Genomic DNA, 20204 nt, shown 5'->3' with positions numbered 1-20204 from the left:
ACCTTCCACCCCAACGACTACAGGAGTCAGCCCACACTGGGACCCCTATACCTGGAAAATGCCCAGGTCACCTGATTCAACCTCACTGCTGCAGAGAAGACACAAAGGATATTCGTTCACTCCACAAATATGTGTTAGTCTGCCATTATGTGCTGCTATACCTGACACCATCTCAGGAGCTAGGGAAACACAGGGGACGTCCCTGCCCTCATACAGCTAACATCTAGTGAGGAAGACAGATATAAAATGAATAACAGCAGAATTAAAGATATGGTTCCAAATCATGCACTGTTGGAAAGGGGCAAGTTTCTGAATGAGTACGTGGCTGATGGGTGGTGGGGGGAGAGTTCTTCTCTGAAGACATAACATTTATTTTATTTTATTTTTATTAAATTATTTATTTAATTTCAATTTAGTTAATATATAGTGTATTATAAGTTTCAGGGGTAGAATTTAGTGATTCATCAGTTGCATAAAACACCCAGTGCTCATTACATCAAGTGCCTTCCTTAATGCCCACCACCCAATTACCCCTTCCCCTACCCACTTCCCCTCTAGCAACCCTAGTTTGCTTCCTAGAGTTCAGTGTCTCTTATGGCTAACCTCTCTCTATATATTTCATCTTATTTTATTTTTCCTTCCTGTCCCCTATGTTCATCTGTTTTGTTTCTTAAATTCCACATACAAGTGAATGAAGACATGACATTTAGACCCGGAACTGAAGAATGCATAGAAACTGATCAGGCAAAGAAATGGAGGGGGTTTGGGACAACATTCCAGACAGAGAAGGTCCACAGTCCATGACCCTGTCTCAACTCATGTCTCTTCCTTGGTGCATCCCCTCTCCTCCCTTATTCCCACTTATCTACAGATGAAAACCTCCCTCAGGGAAGGAGATATTGGTTTATTACCTAAACTTGGCAGAATAACAAACCAAAAGTGTTGAGCAAGTATCCTTAGATTCACTGAGCTAGAATTCAAACCAAGAATCTCTGTGATTTCCTTTTTTTTTTTTTTTTTTTTTTAAGAATCTTTGTGATTTTTGTTCTGCATGGAGCCCTGGGTGTATGCACAAACAATGAGTCATGGAACACTACATCTAAAACTAATGATGTAATGTATGGTGATTAACATAACAATTTAAAAAAGGAAAAAAAAGAATCTCTGTGATTTTAAGTAGCAGTATATGTTTAATTTCCTCACACATCAGAAGTCTAAGGTCATGAAGTTCTATCCACCCTCCACAAGCCACACATCACTCAGAAAAGTCTTATCTGTTATATCTGGCTTACTGTATACATAAACACTATTTCCTGTGTGCCTGGATCAGTAACAGGCTAGTGTGCCCAAAGATACCTTGAATAGTTAAGGGGCCACATCCAGATCAGTGGCCACTAGACCAGAAGATGCATACCTCATGAACCTCATGACATGTATGTAAAAAGAACAAGAAGGGAGGGGCACCTGGGTGGTATAGTCAGTTAAAGTGTCAGACTCTTGGTTTTGGATCCAGTCATGATCTCAGGTTCATGAGATTGAGCCCCATGTTGGGCTTGTGCTCAGCACAGAGTCTGCTTAAGATTCTCTCTCCCTCTACCCCTGCCCTCTCCCTTTCTCTCTCTCAAATAAATAAATAAATATTTCAAAAGAAAGAACAAGAAGGGAGAATAATTAAGAATTGAGTTAATTTAGTAAAAAACAAGAATAAAACTTCCATATTTGGGGTACATAAGAATACCGATAATAAATGAAATGATGACTGTGGGTTCTCCATAATGAAAATGGACTGATTGATAGGAATGAACAGTGACATCACACCGCACACATATACACACACCACATGCATACACACACACACACATACCACACACACCACACACACATATATACTACACACACACATCACACACATATGACACACAAACAATATACATACCACACACACATACACACCATACACACATGTATACACCACATACATATCACACACACACACACCACACACATACATAATACACACATATACACTACACACACATACACTACACACATACACACATACACACCACACACAAACGCATAGGCACACATTTCAGCCACAATTTCTTTCTCCTTCTAGCCCTCACAGAATTATAGGGAGTGAATGGTTGATAGCACTTGCCATTTCATTTGTGGTTTCTGCATCAAACAGCAGAGATTTGTGCCTTGTAGATGACTATCATCCTGGAGGTAGATTTCTGGAAAAACTGTACAAGACAATGGTGATGCAGGGAAAGGGGCCTTAATCTAGGTTCTTGACCACATCTCCTCAGTTATTTATCAAGGAAATGTGAGCACAGTGCCGTCTTTGAAGCTTCTTGCAAAGGTCAAATGGGGCAATGTGTGTAGGCATGCCTGGAGGTTGTTGCCCAATGCTTGTGGATGTTTGGGAGGTGACTGTGAGGGATTTGAAAAAAATGCTGAAGATGAAGAAGGAGCTTTGGCTCATAGATGATGATGAAATCAAAATCCAAAAGATTTCAGCAGATTTTAACTATGAGGAAATACTGATATGACACTAAATCAAGACAAACTAGAGTCCCACACTTTGGTTGAAAAACAGGCCTGGTGAGGACATGATGGGGTAAGAGGTGGGGTAATAGCAGTTTTGATGGAAAGATCCACTGGGCAGTATGACCAAAAGGCAGTCTTGGAATGCATCGCTTATATTATTTTTTTTATTGAAGTATAACTGGCATACAATGTTATATTAGTTTCATGTATATAGTATAGTGATTCTATACATTACTCAGTGCTCACCACAGTAAGTGTAGTCACTATCTGTCACCATATGTTATTACAGTATTATTGACTATATTCCCTATGCTGTACTTCTCATCTTCACGACATTTATATTATAACTGGAAGTTTGTACCTCTTAATTCTTTTTATCTATTTCACCCATTGCCCCCTTGACCTCCCCTCTGGCAACCACCAGTTTGTTCTGTGTATGTAAGAGTCTGTTTTTTTGGTTTGTTTCTTTGTCATTGCTATCATTATTATTACAACATGAACAGATCTATACCATTTATAAATTAAAGAATATTGTTGGATTAGGGAAGTAATTACTCCTGTGAACTTTGTCTGAGTCAAGGGATCCTGGGTTTTTGGTCCAGTTCTGGCCACCCATTGTAAAGGGAATGTGAACAACCTGGAGAACAGCCTAATGTGCAGACAAAGAAACAGAAACTCAGTTCAGCGCTGGCATGCACTAGCTATGTGACCTTAAGAAGTCCAAGCCCAGCCTCAGTTTCCTCAGCTGTCAAAGGGCCCTACAGAACTGTTTTGAAGATTAAATGAAATCACATACAGTGATTCCCTGCAGGAAGGAAAGACCACTGAATATTATTAGGCACTCAGCTATCTTAATTATTAATGTATGGGTGTCCACTCTGTGGGTCTGCTGTGATCTGTTTTGACCCCAGGTCAGTTTCCTCTTGATCCCTCCATCTTCACACCCTGGGCTCCTTCTCCCTCCCCCACTGCCATATGATGAACCAGTGGGAGGGACCCCATCCAGGACAGACCAGACAAATTACACTTGCCACCTGCTCCAAGACAAGTCAATAGACAATCAGAGCACCAGTTTCCCTTTGAATTCTGCATGTCTAAAATGTTTGCTTAGTACTGACTATGCACCAGGAGAAGATATGACATGATTGGGGTTAACACGGTCCCCACTCTCATGGCACTTATAATCTAGTGGGTCAGTCAGACAATATAAAACATGTGCACACATACGGGCACACACACAGAGAGAAACATGTTAAAAAAGCAATTACAAATGAACAGAATGCCAAAGAAGAACCAAATAGAAGAATCTTAATTTGGTGGCCTCAGGAGATGGACTCTTAAAAGAAGGAACATAAGAGCTGAGCTACAGGATGAGTTAAGAAAATCCCCATCTCCCCTTCCATGCAGAGAGCTGCATTACTCTTGGGTACCAAAAGGCTCCTGGCCACCCAGAGAGGGAACCCCTGGTTCCCTACCATGGGGAGTCACATTTTACTCCAGCCTCTGCAGAAAGTCCCCCAAGTCCCTGCCACACCTCCCAGGACCTCCTACCCCTCCTACCCCTCTTCCCAGCTAATAACACCTTCCCCTCTCTCCCAGCCAGCATTTCTAATTAAGTCCTTGTCCTCAGCCAGCCCTGCCAGGCAAAACCTGTTGGGCCAGAAACACACCTGTCCTACTTCCGCTTCTGTGTGGCATTAAATTCTGGAAAATATGTGCCTTACCCAGAGCTACTCCACGCTTGGCCTCCTGCTCTTCCTCCCACCCCCTGGCACCCTGGCAGCCCTGGAGCAGCATGGGGCACATTGGTGAGGATCAACAGTGCTAAAGCACAGGCCCCTTTCCTGCTGTTTCTTCCATGCTGCCATATTCTAGAAGCTGGGGAGAGCAAAAGAAGAAGGGCAAAATCAGGGCAGACACAGAAGCAGAAGGGCAGAGACAGAAAATAAGCACCGAGGGGCAGAGAGGGAGGCAGTGTGAGAGAAAGAAAGAAAAAGAGAGAGATAGGCAGAGGTGAGAGGGAGACAGAGACAAAGAGTTACTAAAGAAGAGAGAGAGAGACAACTCAAGTGGGAAAGAAAGAAGCCAAAGGGACAGAGGAAGAGCCTGGGAGTATAGGAAGTGGCTGGGCAGGTAGGTTTGGGACACAGTCTCTGCCCCACCCCACCGCACCCCTGGCTGTGGCCTTCATAGTGAGAAGGTCACAGAAGCATCCAAGGATGGTGGGGAAACTTTGGTGGTGGAGCATGTTTTTCCCCAAATCTCATTAATGGGAGCGGGGAGGGGGGTGCACCAGAAGGTGGGAGCAATGGTTGGCCTGAAATGAAGATGGAATTAACCTGTGAAAAATCTAATGTACTACAACAGTGGGCAGTTTCTGGCAGTGTAAAGACACAAGATTTTCCACTCTGACAAATATCTCAAGACCAGCTAAGGGAAGAGCAGCCACCCTCCCAGGTTGGGAATGCTGCCTGTGCTCACCCAGCCCTGCCCAGGCATGGCTCCTGCCCTTCCATTGCACAGACACAAAGGCCCCCATGTGCCCCCTGGAGATCCTGAGACCTGGCAGGTGTGGTGCAGCCTGGGGAGTCCAGGTCAGGAGGGAGAAGTGCGGGGGAGGCAGTGAGGAGCCACCAAGAGGCTCAGGTGATGTTCACGGGCACCTGGGGGAGGAAGATGTCCTTTCTGGTCTGAAGAAACAAGAAGCCTTTTGGAAGAGCTAGCCTGGATAAGTGTCCTAAAACCTGGTGTAATCACAGTGGTCAGGAGTGGGGCAGGGACAGTGTGGGCAAAGCCTCCAAGATGGACAAGTCCAGGAGGTGAGCCCATACCTTGCCCACCTGGGCTCATTCTGTGAGAAAAGGTAAGTTGGAGTGACATTGCAGAAAGCCCTAACTGCCATACTGAGTTGTTTACTTTACTCTGTCTGAAAGGAGGGACCACAAAATGATTTTGACCAGAGGAATGGTGCCATGTTCAGAATTTGAGTGTCCCTTCCTTTCTTTAACTCACTGTGTGAACTTGAACAGGTCATCTGACCTCTTTGGGTTCAATTTTCTATAAAATGTAGGGCTTTAGCCAGGTAAATATTTTATTCTGGAACCAAAGAAAATTTCACTGGGTGTCTTTTTTATTTTTTCTCCCAGCTAATAGTTGTGGAAAACAACTGACAAGATGAGCTCTAGAATCCCTCTCACTCTGGCAGTCCAGGGGCCATGAAGGAAGTGTGTCCCTCATTTACCATGGGTTCCTTCAGAACTGCCAAGTCCTGTGTGCCACAAGCTTCAGGCCAGCCTGCTCTGCCAGGGAGTGCCAAACTCCTGGGGCTGCCAAGGCTGGTGCCTGCGAAGGTACATCCTTCCTGCTGCAAATAGGACTAATAGATACTGAAGGAAAGAGAAAGTTCTTCTCTAACCTTGAGGTCTTCCAGCTGGACTGGGAATTAAATTTATATGAGATATATTAACAGGAGAAAAAAACCTGAAAGCTTTATTAAGTGCACATGGAGGCCTAGGAGTGAAATTGAGAAATAAAGAAATGACCAAAGCAGGCAGTTTTTATACTTTTTAGACAAAGACACAATAAATTTGTCAGGCATTGACAGAACAAAGAAAACTTAACTTTGGGAACTTGGAGTAGTAAATTAGTAAAAAGTAACAAGAGTTGTTTATACAGACTTCTCTGCTCTAAATTCCCCACCGCTGGTGATAAGGATGTCTCTTTGCCTTCTGCTACAGGAAAGTTACCTTTCACGGGAGGAGATTTATTTCCTGGTTTCCGGGGGATTGAGGAGGGTCTGAGTGTCCTTCTAGCACAGGCTGTCTCTTAAGTAACCTTTACTTAAAAATATTGGTATGCCAAAGTGGCACATTTTGGGGCAGCCTGCTCTTGACCTCTATGATAACAAAGCCACAGCAATAGTGACATGAATAGCCATACCTCCATGAACTTTAATAGAATCATTATCACATGCCAACCATAAGGTCTAAGACCTTACCGCATTTCATTCACTTAATCCTCACAACAATCCTCTGAGGTGGTGAGGGGTAGTATGAACGCCACTTTATATGATTAAGGGGAGTTGGGAAGAATTTCTCTATACTGAGGACTCAGAAGAGGCAACTGCACAGAATGGGCTGCCTCAGAATTTGCCATGAAAAAAAGCATTTGTCAGCTGAGTGCTCTGCTTTTACTTAGATTGTATATGTGAGACCAATACAAGTTAATAATTTGGGGAAGACAGTAGTCCAGACCATCAGTGCTGTTAATTTGAGGAGGCCTTGATGAGTGCTGGTGGAGGTGGGGGAGTCTACAGCCCTGTCCACAGCCTGCCTGGGACAGGGGCTAGGGGAGGACAACAAGACCCTGAGGCCTGGGGATCAGGTTTGAATCAAAGGGAAGAGAACTTTCCTCAAAGATAGGATTGTAAGGAAGGTCAAGAAATTTGAAGGACACAGTTTTTTATCGTGATATTATTTCTCAACATCTCACATCCACCTTGTTGGCTACTCCGTGTGTGAAGGGCTGGGAAACTCATCTTTGATGTTTTAAAAGATGGAGAAACATAAGGTTCTTCTGGAAAGTCTGTATCCAGTCCCCTCTCCCCAAGAAAGGAGCCTCTGGTGGAGAAAGCTCAGGGGGTTCTCCAGGAGCCACCTCTTGCTGGCTCAGTAAATCAAGAAGGGGCACTGGGTCCTTAGCGTACTTGACCTTCCAGATAAACCATTTCTTCCTCTGCTTACATGCCAGGTGGCCTGAGGGCAAATAACAAAAGGACAGCGAATCCAGTAAGATCACAGGGATGGTCTTTGAAAAGCAAAAGGTCTATAAAAATGAGAGGCTGTTAAAACCTGCCTAGTTGGTTCGGTTTATTCCGAGGTATCTTATGGTTTTTGGTGCTATTGTAAATGGAATCGTTTCTCTCATTTCTCTTTCTACGGTTGCATTGTTAGTGTATAAGAAAGCAACTGATTTCTGTGCATTGATTTTGTATCCTGCCACATTACTGAATTGCTGGATGGGAGTTCTAGTAATGTGGGGGTGGAGTCTTTTGAGTTTTCCACATAAAGCATCATGTCATCTGTGAAAAGAGAGGGTTTGACTTCTTCTTTGCCAATTTGAATACCTTTTATTTCTTTTTGTTGTCTGATTGCTGTTGCTAGGACTTCTAGTACTATGTTGAACAATAGTGGTGGGATTGGGCATCCTTGACGTGTTCCTGATCTTAACGGAAAGGCTCTCAGCGTTTCCCCATTGAGGATGATATTCGCTGTGGGTTTTTCATAGATGGATTTTATGAACTTGAGGAATGTTCCCTCTATCCCTATACTCTGAAGAGTTTTAATCAGGAAAGGATGTTGTATTTTGTCAAATGCTTTTTGAGAGCCAAGATGCCCTTCAACAGATGAATGGATAAAGAAGATGTGGTCTGTATATACAATGGAATATTACTCAGCCATCAGAAAAGATGAATACCCAACTTTTACATCAACATGGATGGGACTGGAGGAGATTATGCTAAGTGAAATAAGTCAAGCAGAGAAAGTCAATTATCATACAGTTTCACTTATTTGTGGAACATAAGGAATAACATGGAGGACATTAGGAGAATGAAGGGAAAAAGGGGGGGGGAATTGGAGGGAGAGATGAACCATGAGAGACTATGGACTCTGAGAAACAAACAGGGCTTTGCGGAGGGGGGGGGGATTGGTTAGCCCAGTGATGGGTATTAAGGAGGGCACATACTGCATGGAGCACTGGGTGTTATATGAAAACAATGGATCGTGGATCACCACATCAAAAACCAATGATGTATTGTATGGTGACTAACATAACATAATAAAATTTAAAAAATTAAATTAAATTAAATTAAATTAAATTAAAAAAAACCTTCCTGGTTGAAGATATGTAAAACACTCTAAGAGCAAAGACACAGTATGAATACCAAAGGCATAGAGGGAAGAAAAGTCCATGTTTCTGGCTACTTCTTTGTATCCCTCCCCTTCTTTTTCCTCTTGTTTCCAGATCAGGAGAAATAAGAACCAGCCCATGTGCTTCCAGTGAACAGCAGAATACTGCCTACCCCATATGGAATACTTCAGTGTCTGGCTTCGAAGCCAGGCCTGGAAGGTTGCAGAGTGCCAGGCTCTGGGTCACCATGGAACCCCACACCCAGTGGGCATAGCTAGGCAAGGGCAGACTACAGGCACAGGCAACTTGTGTGGACACAGCCCAGATGGGCCTGGAGGAATGCAGTCTCTGTTCTCAGGGAGCTCAGGGAGGACAGGAGATAGGACCCTAGAGGCACAGCAACCATTACACATAAACCACCAGAGCTGGCTCCGAGGCTCGGACTTGGAAGGGCAGGAACAGAGAGAAAGCTGGCAGGAGTGGGGACTGTCCCAGAAGGCATCCCCAGAGAAGGGGTGGTGGAGCAGACTGAAAAGGGGAGCAGGGACTCAATCCACTCATTCATTTATTCATCCAACAAATTTCTGTAGTGACTACTAGACTCCAGACACTGCTGAGGAACTGAGGACATGGGGACAAATAAAACTGGAAACCCTCACAATCCAGTGCAGAAGAGAAGCACACTTATAAGTGATGGATCCCTGAAATAAGGGCCATATCCACATGTGGACAAGTCAGTGTGTGAGCAGAGAGGGGCTTCAGGCCTTGAACCTGGTTCCTGTGTGAATCTTGGGGGCTGCCGGGCAGATGGCAGGGCTAAGGTACATGGGGCAGAGGGGCAGCCAGAAAGGGAAAGAGAAGTCAAACAAGCATCAGCCCATCTTCTCACCTGGCTTAGGAGCTGGGTGCCCAGGGAAGGGGAAGATGAGGAGAGAGGAAGGTGGGGCCTACTCAGAGGGCTGGGAATGCCCAGCTCTGGGGTCTCAGAGCTACTTGGAGGATGGTGGGGTGCTAGCAGTAGAGGATCACCCTAATCTGAGAAAGGAGGGACAGGATGGGGCTGACTGGGAGGGGACACCAAGTGTTGAGTCAGGGTGGAGGGTGAGGACAGGGGAAGTCCAGCAGCCAGGTGGGCAAAGGGAACAGTCTCAGAAGGAGCAGGGGCTCCCTCAGTGTTTGAAATGAGGCCAAGCCTTAATGATGTTGTACAAAGCTTGCCCAGGAGACAGGGTGTTGACAATATCACTGTGCCCCACCAGCAGGTAGTTGGGAATTAAATATCCCTTGTCCACTGCACACTGGATCAGGTTCTGGGCTGCTTCCAAGGCTGCGGTGTTGGGCGGGGTACCTGCAAAACAGTTATCTATCTGTTACAGGTTTCCAGGGCACCCTGCCCAGGTCAGGACCCACTCCTGAATCCCCCCTAACCTACCCCTACCACCCTGCTAATATATTCTGATACTGCCAGCCACCCTATAGACAGAAAATCAAGTCAGTCTCAGATTCCTCAGCACCAAAGTTCTTGAATGAAAAGAGCAGAGCCTGGGATAAGACATACAACTGTTTAGGGGATGCACGGAGCCTTTGTCCATTGCAAATATTTAACCTGGTAGTTCTCAACTGGGGGAATTTAGCCTCCCATGGGGATACTTGGCACTGTCTAGAGAAATTTTTGGTTGTCACAGCTAGGCAAAATGTGTTACAGGCATCCAGTGGCAGAAGCCAAGGTTGCAGCTAAGGGTCATACAGTGCACAGGTCACCTCCTCTACAAAGAGTTACCTGATCCAGGATGTCAATAGTGTTGAGGCTGAGAAACCTTGCTTTGGCCACAAGGTGTGCTTCCTGTACCTTCACATGCCCAGCCCCACCCCCAAGCACCTTCCTAGGTATCCCCTCACCCCACCCAATATCCATTTTAGTATCAGACTGAACCAGCCCCAGTGACATGGGCTCTTCCTAGAGGTGCAGCAAAAGTTCCCAGAGTCTAAACAAACTCTAATCAAGAGCTCTGAGCAATGACAATTCTCAGTGTACACTCTGGATGCAGAGACAAGGGCTAATCCAGGGTTGTGGCAAATAAGGTAAGGGTCTCCACATTGTTGCCATGGTAAAAACTTAGCAAAATATATGTACAAAGATATTTTCTCCTTGTCTTATATGTTTTGGATGTCAGAAGAGAGAGACATTTGGTTGGGTGTGAAGGAGATAATACAGAGTGGGCATTCTGTCTGGGAGGGGGTCACTCTGGTCATACTCAGTTTATTCAAATGACAAATCTGAAGCTGGGTAAGTCCAGCATATGCAGGCACTGAAGTGATCCCTGAGTTTGATGCTGTTGTCTTCCATTTGAGACACTCTCCCTCAAACACCATACAATGACTGCTACTGCCCAAAGCATCCACTTACCCAAGAAGGTGCCCATAAAGGCAATGCCCAGGGCAATGTCATTGTAGCCAGGAGCATGGGAGCCTTGGACATTCCACCCCACTCCTTCATAAATGACACCATCCTGCCCCACGAGGAAGCTAGAAGACCATGAGGGGAGATGGAGATTAGCATGACAGAGAGACAACCTGGGATTGTTTCATTTATTCATCCGTTCATTCATTCAATCATTCATGCCTTTACTCGGCAGACACTGATTAGCTATTAAATTCTAAGCACTGAGTTACAAAAAAGACAGTCTTTGCCAGGGGTGCCAGCAGCGTGCTCATCAAAGAGGGGGAAGAGAAGGAAGCGCTATTTATAGCCTTTACTGATTTCTGTGGTGTAAAACTCCCACCATGGCTGATTTTCAGCCCCTGGTGATTTAACAAAGGTCCTGGCTCTCCAACAATCTGCCCTCATGAGCCCATCCAGCTCTGGCACACTGCTGCTGCCCCAAGAAGTTCATAGTCTAGGAAGAAAAAAGCAACAATGGCCATCTCTGCAACCTGGCCTTCCCCATACCTCACCAATGACACTGTTTCCCTGGAGGTGAGCTGTGGCTGCCTTACCACTAAGATCAAAGTACACTTCTCCAGCCCTGACTGGCCTGATCCCTCTGCATCCACAAATATCCTCCCACTTCACTTCCATCACACTCTACTCTCCCAGGTGTCTTTTGTGGCTGCCCTCTCACTCCTTTGCACCTTGTCTCCCTGTGTCCTTTCCTTAAATGTGTAGTTCTTCATGTCTTTCTGATACAAATCTTATATAAAACCCGCTTTTAGTCCCTTGGCAACACAGTCCAAACTCCCCAGCTTAAGTGACAAGATCCTTCATGAGATGGCCCCTGTTTGCCTCCTTACCTTTCACCATCCCTCTCTTTGTCATCTATTTTTATTATGATATACTTCCCTTGGTTCCTCCAAGACACCATTCTCAGGCTGGCATCCAGGATTTTCCACAGAGGTCCTTTTTCTCTGTTTGAAACAGTCTTCCCCCTCCTCTGACAAGCTCACTCATTTCTTAGGTCATCTGATATGTCACCTCTCAAGTAGTACTTCCTTTACACTCAATCCCCCAGCAAGCTAACAAGTTAAAAATGTATCCTGCTTACATCTTTGCACCCTCTATCATTTAAGAACACTTATCTATCATTAAGAACACCTAATGTGTTCTATTAGGATTTATTCATTTAATTATCTTTCTCAATCCGCAGAGTATTAGCTCCATCAAGGCAAGAACCCTATCTGTGCTACATCTGATAGCATCCCCAGAGCATAACTTCATGCCACAGAGTAGGCACTCAATTGTGTTCTCAGTGAACTAATTTATAGCAAGTGGGTGGTTACTCCTGACTTCAGATCATTTCACAGTGAGCAGGGTCATGAAAGTTATGGTAAAAAGGACACAATAAAATGTCAAGGGCCACGGGACAAGAAACTGACCTCTGAAACCTGAATGGAAAAAGGAAAATGTCCTCTCTCAGCACCCATCATTTTCCAGTTTAGGTTCAAAACATATAGTCAGTTTTCAGGTATACATTCTAATCAAAGAGAGCAATCCTGTGAATAATCCTGCAAAGCAGGATCTAGCAGAGCACATGGCAAGTCTTAACAGATGAAAGTTATTGAAGGAAGTTTTCTCCTATCTCGAAAGGGTTGCAACTAAAACAGGATGGAGATAAGACAGGCTATCAGCCCAGAATCACATGGTAATTGTGATTCCATGGTAATCACAATTGGTAAATCCAAGCTGATTAGATTTGGTAATCCAATGGTAATTGGTAGATCCAGCCAAGGCAGGGCCACTGCACACAGCTATGCTGCTTGCACCCTGCACAGAGTGCCTGGCCAGGAGGCAAGGGGGGGTTAAAATCCAACTCCACTAGCTAAGCCATGATGCCCCTAGAGGAAAGGCTCCTTGATTAATGTGTACTGTCTGGTTTAGTGGTGGCCCATCCTGAGACTTAACATTCAGTGTAATTGTTTCTGATGGACATGAGATGGTGTCTAACCCCATACATCTTATCTGTGGGCTTGGAGAGCATCCTGCAAGAAGTTTTTATTCTCTCATTAGGTCAGTGTGCTCTTTATGAAAAAATTATAGATCTTGGCATTAGAGCAATCAGAGGATATATCTGGTGTTTCCCCCTGCCTTCAGACAGGAAAGATATTCTCTACAGGCTTCACAAGCTTGCATGTATACAACTTCCTCTAGTATCTTTCCAGCAGTCTTGGCCTCCATCACATCAATATAAGATCTTTTAAAAGGACACATTTTGAGTACATGCTCAAGGAGAATGACTGCCCCCTTAGCTATATCCTAAGTAAGGCTCACCCAGAGTTGCATGAAAAATCAATGTGGTTAAACATAGAGCACCTCATATGGTGGGCACTCAGTAAACATTATTTTCCTTTCTCTCCCATTCGAAGTTTCAGAGTCTGCCCTCAGGTAAAAGAAGCCCACATGTCCTCAGGTCCACTTACTTATACCCAATGTCACATGAGTTCAACCTGTCTATGAAGAAGGACTGGATATCTTGGACCAACAAGCAGCACTCATCAGACATGATGCAGGTTTTCCCAGCAGTGTGGATGATGACGACGTACTTAGCCGGGAGGTTCATCTTGGAGCAATGGGTCTCCTTGGCCTCCCATGCAGACCGTGGGATAATGTTGGAGCAAGCTGAGAAGGGGGGCAAAAACAAAAAAAACAAAAAAAAAACAAAAAAACCCCAGATGTGTGGACTTATTGTGCTCTCCCGTGTCAACCACCTCACTACTTAACATCCCCATGGCCTCTGAGCATCCTGACCTGAGTCTGTGGAACTCAAGAGAGCCCACCTGGGAGTGGAGTATATCTGCCTGATAGGATTATATTCAAGAGGCAAGAATCATAGAGCCATGGGATCTAACCCAAAAACAGAACCCAGAGGACAGTGGGTATATTGATCCTATGAAGATATGGATGCTCATTCCCAAGGGCAAAGGATACCTTATCTATCTGCATGATTGTCTTGTGTGTATGTGTGTGTGCCTGCATGACAGGGCCCTTTGGACAAATCAGCTGAATTATCAACTGAAAGCATGTCTTTGAATCTCACCTGTAATCCCTAAAACTCTGTCAATATAAGCAATTATTATTAGTTGATAGCACTAGTCCAAAGGCAGAGACCAGATTTACTCAGAGCTTTCATATAATAGAGATAATTATCTTTAAAACTTTATTAAGTCCAGGAAAAGGTTGAAAGTGGTTATTAACTATATTGTTCTTTTATTTTTTTTAAGTAAACTCCATGGCCCCAGTGTAGGACTCAAACTTATGACCCCAAGATCAAGATTTACATGCTCTATCAACTGAATCATCCAGGTGACCCTTAACTATACTGGTTTTGATGCTACTGTTTAACCCCAAATCTACCTTTTATCTAGTGCTTATTACCCGAAATACCTTAACAACTTCCTCTGATGTCAGTATAGGTGGCGATGTAAGCACTTTGGTCTATCTGTGCTGTTGTGGCTCTTATATTCAGAAAGATGTGCATTTGAGCTTTTGTGGTTGTATGTGTTAGATGCCTATTCCTCTCCATGTTTTTTTCCTCCACAGCACTTTTCACCTTATAACATACCAAATATTTTATTTACTTATTTGTTTATTGTTTTTTTCTACCCTCTAGGTTGAAACTTCATGAGGGCACTGCTTGTGTGTTTTGTTCCATGATATATCCTCAGTGACTAGCAGGTTCTCAGTAAATAATTGTTGACTGATTGAAGAAATGAGTGTACATATATTACACCATGCTAATGCCATGGCTCTATCATTCTAGGAATCTGAGAGATAAAGAGGTGACCTGGAGGGTTCCTCTCAAGGTGTGCCAGCCCAAAGGTTCAGAGAGTTGGGTGACAAGTTGCCTATCAGAAACGATCCAATGAGAGCCTAACTGAAAAGTCACTCCCAATGGCGTTTGGAAATTAGTAGGGGTAGGCTGGGTGGGTGGGTCTAGAGGGAGGCCCAGTAAGGTTGAAAGTCTTACCTTTCTTGGGACTTGCCTTCTGAAGAGGGAGTAGGCAGTTCTCACCTTTCACAAGAAGTGGCTGAACATACTTGGATGACAGGTGGCCCTTCTGGACAGCATAGGAGATCAGGCCCTCCATGGCTGACAGGGCAGCAGGGCTTGGACTGTGGCCTGAAAGAGAACCATCTATGGCAACCTGGGTCTGACCTGAGTTTCAGGGGGCTGTGAGGGAAGGACTAGATGCCCTGCCAGCCCTTACACAGCTGTTAGAGGGAAACTGGCTCATCCCCCAGGTTAGAAAGCCTGAAAGTCAAGGATCCACCTGGCCCAGGATGAAGACCTTCCCCAGTGACCTGCCAAAATTTCATTCATTGCTCTTCCTCCATGGAAGAGCTGGAACACAGCCCCATGCTCAGGAATGCCCAGCTAGCTGGGTCAGGGTTTCCCATTGGCAAGGGCTCTTCCAAGCATGTGCCAGCTTCTTTCCCTGCATTAACTTCCTTAATCCTCACCACAAACCTCTGACATAAATGCTTTTATTAGACTCATTATTCTCAGAAAGAAACTTGAGGCTTCAAGAAGTAACATGCTCAAGACCCTACAGCTAACAGGGTGACACCCAGGTAACAAAGAGTGGTCACAAAAACAAACCAAGCTGAATACAGAGTCCTGTGGTGTGCTGGAAACCACACTGGAATTGAAAATGGAAAGTGTGAGCTTGCCTTTTGATTCTTCTTGGGTCACTTCCTCTCTGGAATTCAGGTTGTACTTTGTGTAACAGCGATCAGGAAACTTGTCTGGATTTTCTCACAGAGTATTGGGAGGGGACAATAAGAAACTAGACATGCAAGAGCTTTAAGAGTCGAGGGTGCACAAACTCAGTGGAATGGTCCTGGAGCATGTATGCTAGGATGCTGGGAGAGCTGGGGGGATGGGCAGCAGTAAGACTAGAGGAAAGTGGAAGGGACTCAGGGATTGGAGGCCTCAGAGTGGTTTTAAAGATTGTAGAGAAAATCTTGAGGTAAGAGACCTGGGAGGAGGAGGTGCCTGGTAGGAAACCGGAAGCAGGGTCTGGTGCTGCAGAAGGGTTAGAGCCAGAGAGGAAGATGCAACAGTCACTGACAGAAGACAACAGAAGCCCACATCCCTCCATGATGACAATGAGAGGGTAGCAAGGCTGTGGAGAGAAGGCTGGACAGCACCTCCACTGCAAGATATCCAGAGGAAGAGGAGACAGCTCGGAGACTGAGAAGGAAGCCAGAGGATGGAGAAGAGAACAAATACCATTCATGTAAGCGAAGAGAGAGGGGAACTCCAGGAGAGTAGATCATCAGGGAAGTAGGAGAAGGTCAAGGAGGCAGTGTGGAAACAAAAAAGTAGGTAACTCTTTGGAGAAGGGCAGCTGGGATGACCATTACCTTCCTTGGTGCCAAAGAAAGCAAAGCCCAGGGAGATGTGGTTGTAGCCCTGGGTGTGCATGCCTTGGACATTCCAACCAACACCTTCATACACCCTGCCATCGTCCCCAACCAGGAAGCTGTGGAGCAGGGAGATATAGGCTGAGTGGCTGACACTGTGGCACATCCCCACAAAAGGAACCACTTATCAGCCTCCAAAGGGAGAAGGGATCAAGCTATGTTCACTATAGAGAACTTGCATGGACTTGTCCCAGACAGTGGATAGACCAGGTCAATTAATTTCCCTTAGAATTCAGAACCCACCCCCACACTCCCTACCTCCCTCCTTTGTTCAGATGCCCAGGCTTTATGTAAATCATCCTACACATTCAGAAGGAGGAGAGGTCCTGTAGCTAACAGAGACCCAATTATACTGTGAGATTCTTCTCAGCTTCCATATTGCCTCAAACATGGCTCTCCTTCCTCCTAAATGCATGCTACCTGTGTCATCTCCACGTAGGCTGTTCATGTGATTTCTCCTTGCCAAGTTCCTGTCTTATGTAGACTTCTCAGAAAGTAGCTCCTCAGATAAGAACATGGATACAGGCAGTTTTTTGAAAAGGGATCCCAAAAGCCAGTATGAGGGAGCAAGGAGAGTGAATCAGAAGCAAGAAATCCAACAAAGTGTGCACAATTGGGCTGGCTTCGCAATGGCTACCTGGGGCTCAGAACTGTTCCTCCCATTGTCTGCCACCAGACAGGTGAACTTACAAGGAACTGAGTACATGCACCTAATGATTGTCCCTGAGAAGGACTGGGGGCTGAAGAAGTTATTTACAACTCTTGCCCCCCAAGGGGCATTAACTCCCCTTCACCATCAGGGGTGGTAAAAGTCCAAAGCAGAAAAACTGAGATTCAGAGGGTACTCAAAGTGGAAAGCCATCACCATGCATAGGAACTGCCCACAACTAGGTAGGGTCAAAGGTAGGCTGAGGACATGTGGTCCTAGGCACTGAGAGGGTCCACTAGAGTGACCATTAGAGTAAGAGATGCCTCACCAAATAAGAGCCCCCTGCATATGGTGAAGTGGGACATGTGGTGGGCAAAGAGACAGTTTGAGTCAGTCTGGGCTCTACAACCTTGTAGCTGCATGACTCTGAGAAAGCCAGACAATGTCCCGGCCTTGGTCCCCTCGCCTGGAGCATGGAGATGGTAATGTATGCCTGACCAACCTCACATGTTGTTGGTAGAACAAATGCACCCATGCACTTGTTAGTCATTCATAACTATCAGTGTGCTGCATGAACAAGTGTTGGAGGGGGACAGGAAGTATAGTTATTACTTAACCTTCTTTGCATCCTTTTGGGAGATCTCATAGAAAATTCAAAAGGATTTGGAATTTTATAGTGTTTTTAATATTTTATTCACTATAAACCTGATATAACCTCAACCCAGGAAACGAGGAAAGAAGACATGAGTAAGGGTGGGAGAAGCACCTTAAGGAGCAGCATTGACCATATACCCCCACATGGCCCTTACTTGTAGGCCATGTCACACCAGCTGTTGTTGTGCATGTGATGGGCCCGCAGCTCCCAAAGCCTCTGACTGCACATAGTCTGGTTGTGACACTCCAGTCCAGGGACATGGTGTGTGACAAGGAAATCCACGGGCATGGTCAGTGGGGTGCTGCAGCCAACAGCTTCTCCCCCCCACTCCTTGTGAGAGACCATTGTGAGGACATCTGTGGGGTAACCACAAGGGTGAGGAGGATATCACTCAGTGCATCCTGCCCCATCGCTGCCTCACTACTCCCTGGGCCATGTGCCATTCTAGGCTGAGTCTGCCCCACAGGGGTGGAAGAACCCTGGCAGGAGGGCTTCAGCAGGCACACACACCCTCTCCTTCTAACCTCCACATCTATTTCGCCTCCACTGCCCCACTGCAAAGTATGCACCTGCCCAGAGAAGCTTGGATGCTCTGCTCCCCTATCCAGGGCATCCCCACTGGGACAGACTCCACCCTGAAGCTCCTGCCCTGCTCCACTCCGGGACCCCTGCTTTAGGAAGCAGCTCCTTCCCACTGCTTCCCCTGGGAAAGCCCTGAGTGGCCCCTCTGGGTTTCACTGCAGCACTAATGCCTTCAGGGCACACTATGCTCACTGACAGTTTGCTCTGTGACTCTGACTGTGTCCTTTGTCTTGCCCTGAGTGCTTTCTGAGGGGATTACATCTCTTCCTCAGCCTAGGGGCTCTCTCCAGATAGGGCCTAGCTCTCCCATTCAGTCAGACAACTCCCTCAGGGCAAGGTGTGGGTCTCCATCTTCAGGCTAGGGGGCCCTGAGTGCGGAGGCTGAATCTCCCTGTCCTGGTTTCTGTCCTCTCCTGGTACCACCCCAGACCCCCAAGGCCTATGGCATCCCTGCAGGTGTTTTGCTGATGTTCCACGTCCCCATCTGCCCCATGCCAGCCACAAGGGGCAGTGCAGATCTCAGAAGCACTTTGGTCACAGAACATACTCAGCTGTCTTTAAGCCTCCTCACCATTGAAACTGAGTTTTCCTTTCTCAATGAGATGAGAGATGTTGCCAAACAGGTCCTGAAGGCCCTCTGATAAATCTCTGGCTTGTGTTTCATCCCAAGAGAAATCACCTGCAGAAGAACAGTCCATTTTACACTGGTCCTCAGAGAGCCCCAGTACTAACCATCTCAGTGGCAGACTCATGCCAGATCACTGAGGCCCCTCCAGGAGACCCCTCTAGGCTGACTAGATGACCACCTCCAATAGCAAGATGTGCATGCTTTTCTTCAACACCAACTCCAGGGAATCCCCAGAACACAGTTAAATAGCCAAGAGCAGGGAGTCAGAAATATATCCGTTTCTTATGAGCTGCATCTATATACACTATTGGGAAAACAACAAAAATTTGGAAGTGTATCTAAGCATCTCAAAAGCACAAGGTTCTCTTTTGTGTGGATTTTGCCAAGTAGAAACAATGAGAAGATGATGTGGAAAAGGGATTAGAGTTATTTGCACAAATCAAGTCAGTTCTTCCAGGCCTGATTTGGGGGAATGTACTGTGCCCAAGCTCCTGTGTGTGTGACTGACATCCCTAGCCCCAAGGAACTTTCTCTTATTGAGAAGCATAAACCCCAGCCACATAAAGAGAATCATTGCTTCCATTGCTCAGGTGCAAAATCCTTCATGTGCATTATCTCATTTAATCTTCAAAAATTTGGGAAATCATAAATTTATCTCAATTATCAGGTGGGAAAATTAAGGTTTAAAGGGCTGAATAATTTGCATAAAATCATTGCTGGAGGTAGGCCAAGGATTTGAAACCAGGTTTATAGACTTCAAGTTCTGTGTTCCAAATGCAAAGCTATTCTTTCACCCTAAGGGAGAGGCAACATTTAAAGAACTCTGCTGTAAAAGTAGATGATCCTTCTTAGTTACCCTCTGATCTAGTGGAGGAAAACTCACCCCAGGCCCTAAGACCAAGAGCCAAGACACAAAGCCACAGCAGCATCCTCATGTGGTCCTAAAACATTGACAGGAGTGTGTGGAACTCAACCCTAGGAGAGACACTGACAGTTAACCAGGCCATGCTTCACTCTTCAAACAAGGCACCCACCCCACTGCATGACACCCCTGTCTGCCTCCCTGCCAAACTATGGGCCTCCTGAGGGCCAGCAGCTGGCCAGGACTCTCAAGGTCCCCAGTACATGTCAGGTGTTCCTTGGATGGGTAAACACCCTCATCCTGTTTCCCTGTGCAACTAGATTTCACTGAGTAACTACTATGTACAAGGCTAAGGTAGAATTCGCTCATGCAATCTTATTTAATCCTTATGCTAACCTTGCCATGTAGGATTGTTAACATCCATTCTTATAAAAGAGAACTGTA

At 45.6% G+C, this 20204-nt stretch overlaps 1 protein-coding gene across 1 annotated transcript; it reads right to left on the bottom strand.

The window, feature by feature from the left end:
* Nucleotides 1-9632: 9632 nt before the first annotated feature.
* Nucleotides 9633-19827, bottom strand: LOC123840957 (peptidoglycan recognition protein 4). The gene is made up of 8 exons (XM_045870669.1): nt 19782-19827; nt 18861-18949; nt 17843-18057; nt 16325-16443; nt 14925-15077; nt 13378-13576; nt 10871-10989; nt 9633-9811 (listed from the first exon to the last, which is right to left on the bottom strand). The coding sequence occupies exons 1-8, from the start codon at nt 19825-19827 to the stop codon at nt 9633-9635; spliced, it is 1119 nt and encodes a 372-aa protein (XP_045726625.1).
* Between the last annotated feature and the right edge of the window lie 377 nt (nt 19828-20204).

Source organism: Mirounga angustirostris, unplaced genomic scaffold (genome assembly GCF_029215605.1).
Source record: "Mirounga angustirostris isolate CCGP_5_RB_7025 unplaced genomic scaffold, mMirAng1.0.hap1 SCAF_4, whole genome shotgun sequence".
In the NCBI taxonomy this organism is placed as follows: domain Eukaryota; kingdom Metazoa; phylum Chordata; class Mammalia; order Carnivora; family Phocidae; genus Mirounga; species Mirounga angustirostris.
This window is presented reverse-complemented; position numbering and strand designations above follow the sequence as displayed.

What these genes read in the sequence shown, in the direction of transcription:
- LOC123840957 (XM_045870669.1), bottom strand. Translation starts at nt 19,827, where the DNA reads ATGCTGCTGTGGCTTTGTGTCTTGGCTCTTGGTCTTAGGGCCTGGG. An exon ending in GAAGGCAAGTCCCAAGAAAG is followed by an intron (nt 13,577 to 14,924) that starts GTAAGACTTTCA and finishes CCCCCTTCTCAG; the next exon opens with CTTGCTCCAACATTATCCCA. An exon ending in TCATGTGACATTGGGTATAA is followed by an intron (nt 10,990 to 13,377) that starts GTAAGTGGACCT and finishes ATGGTCTTCTAG; the next exon opens with CTTCCTCGTGGGGCAGGATG.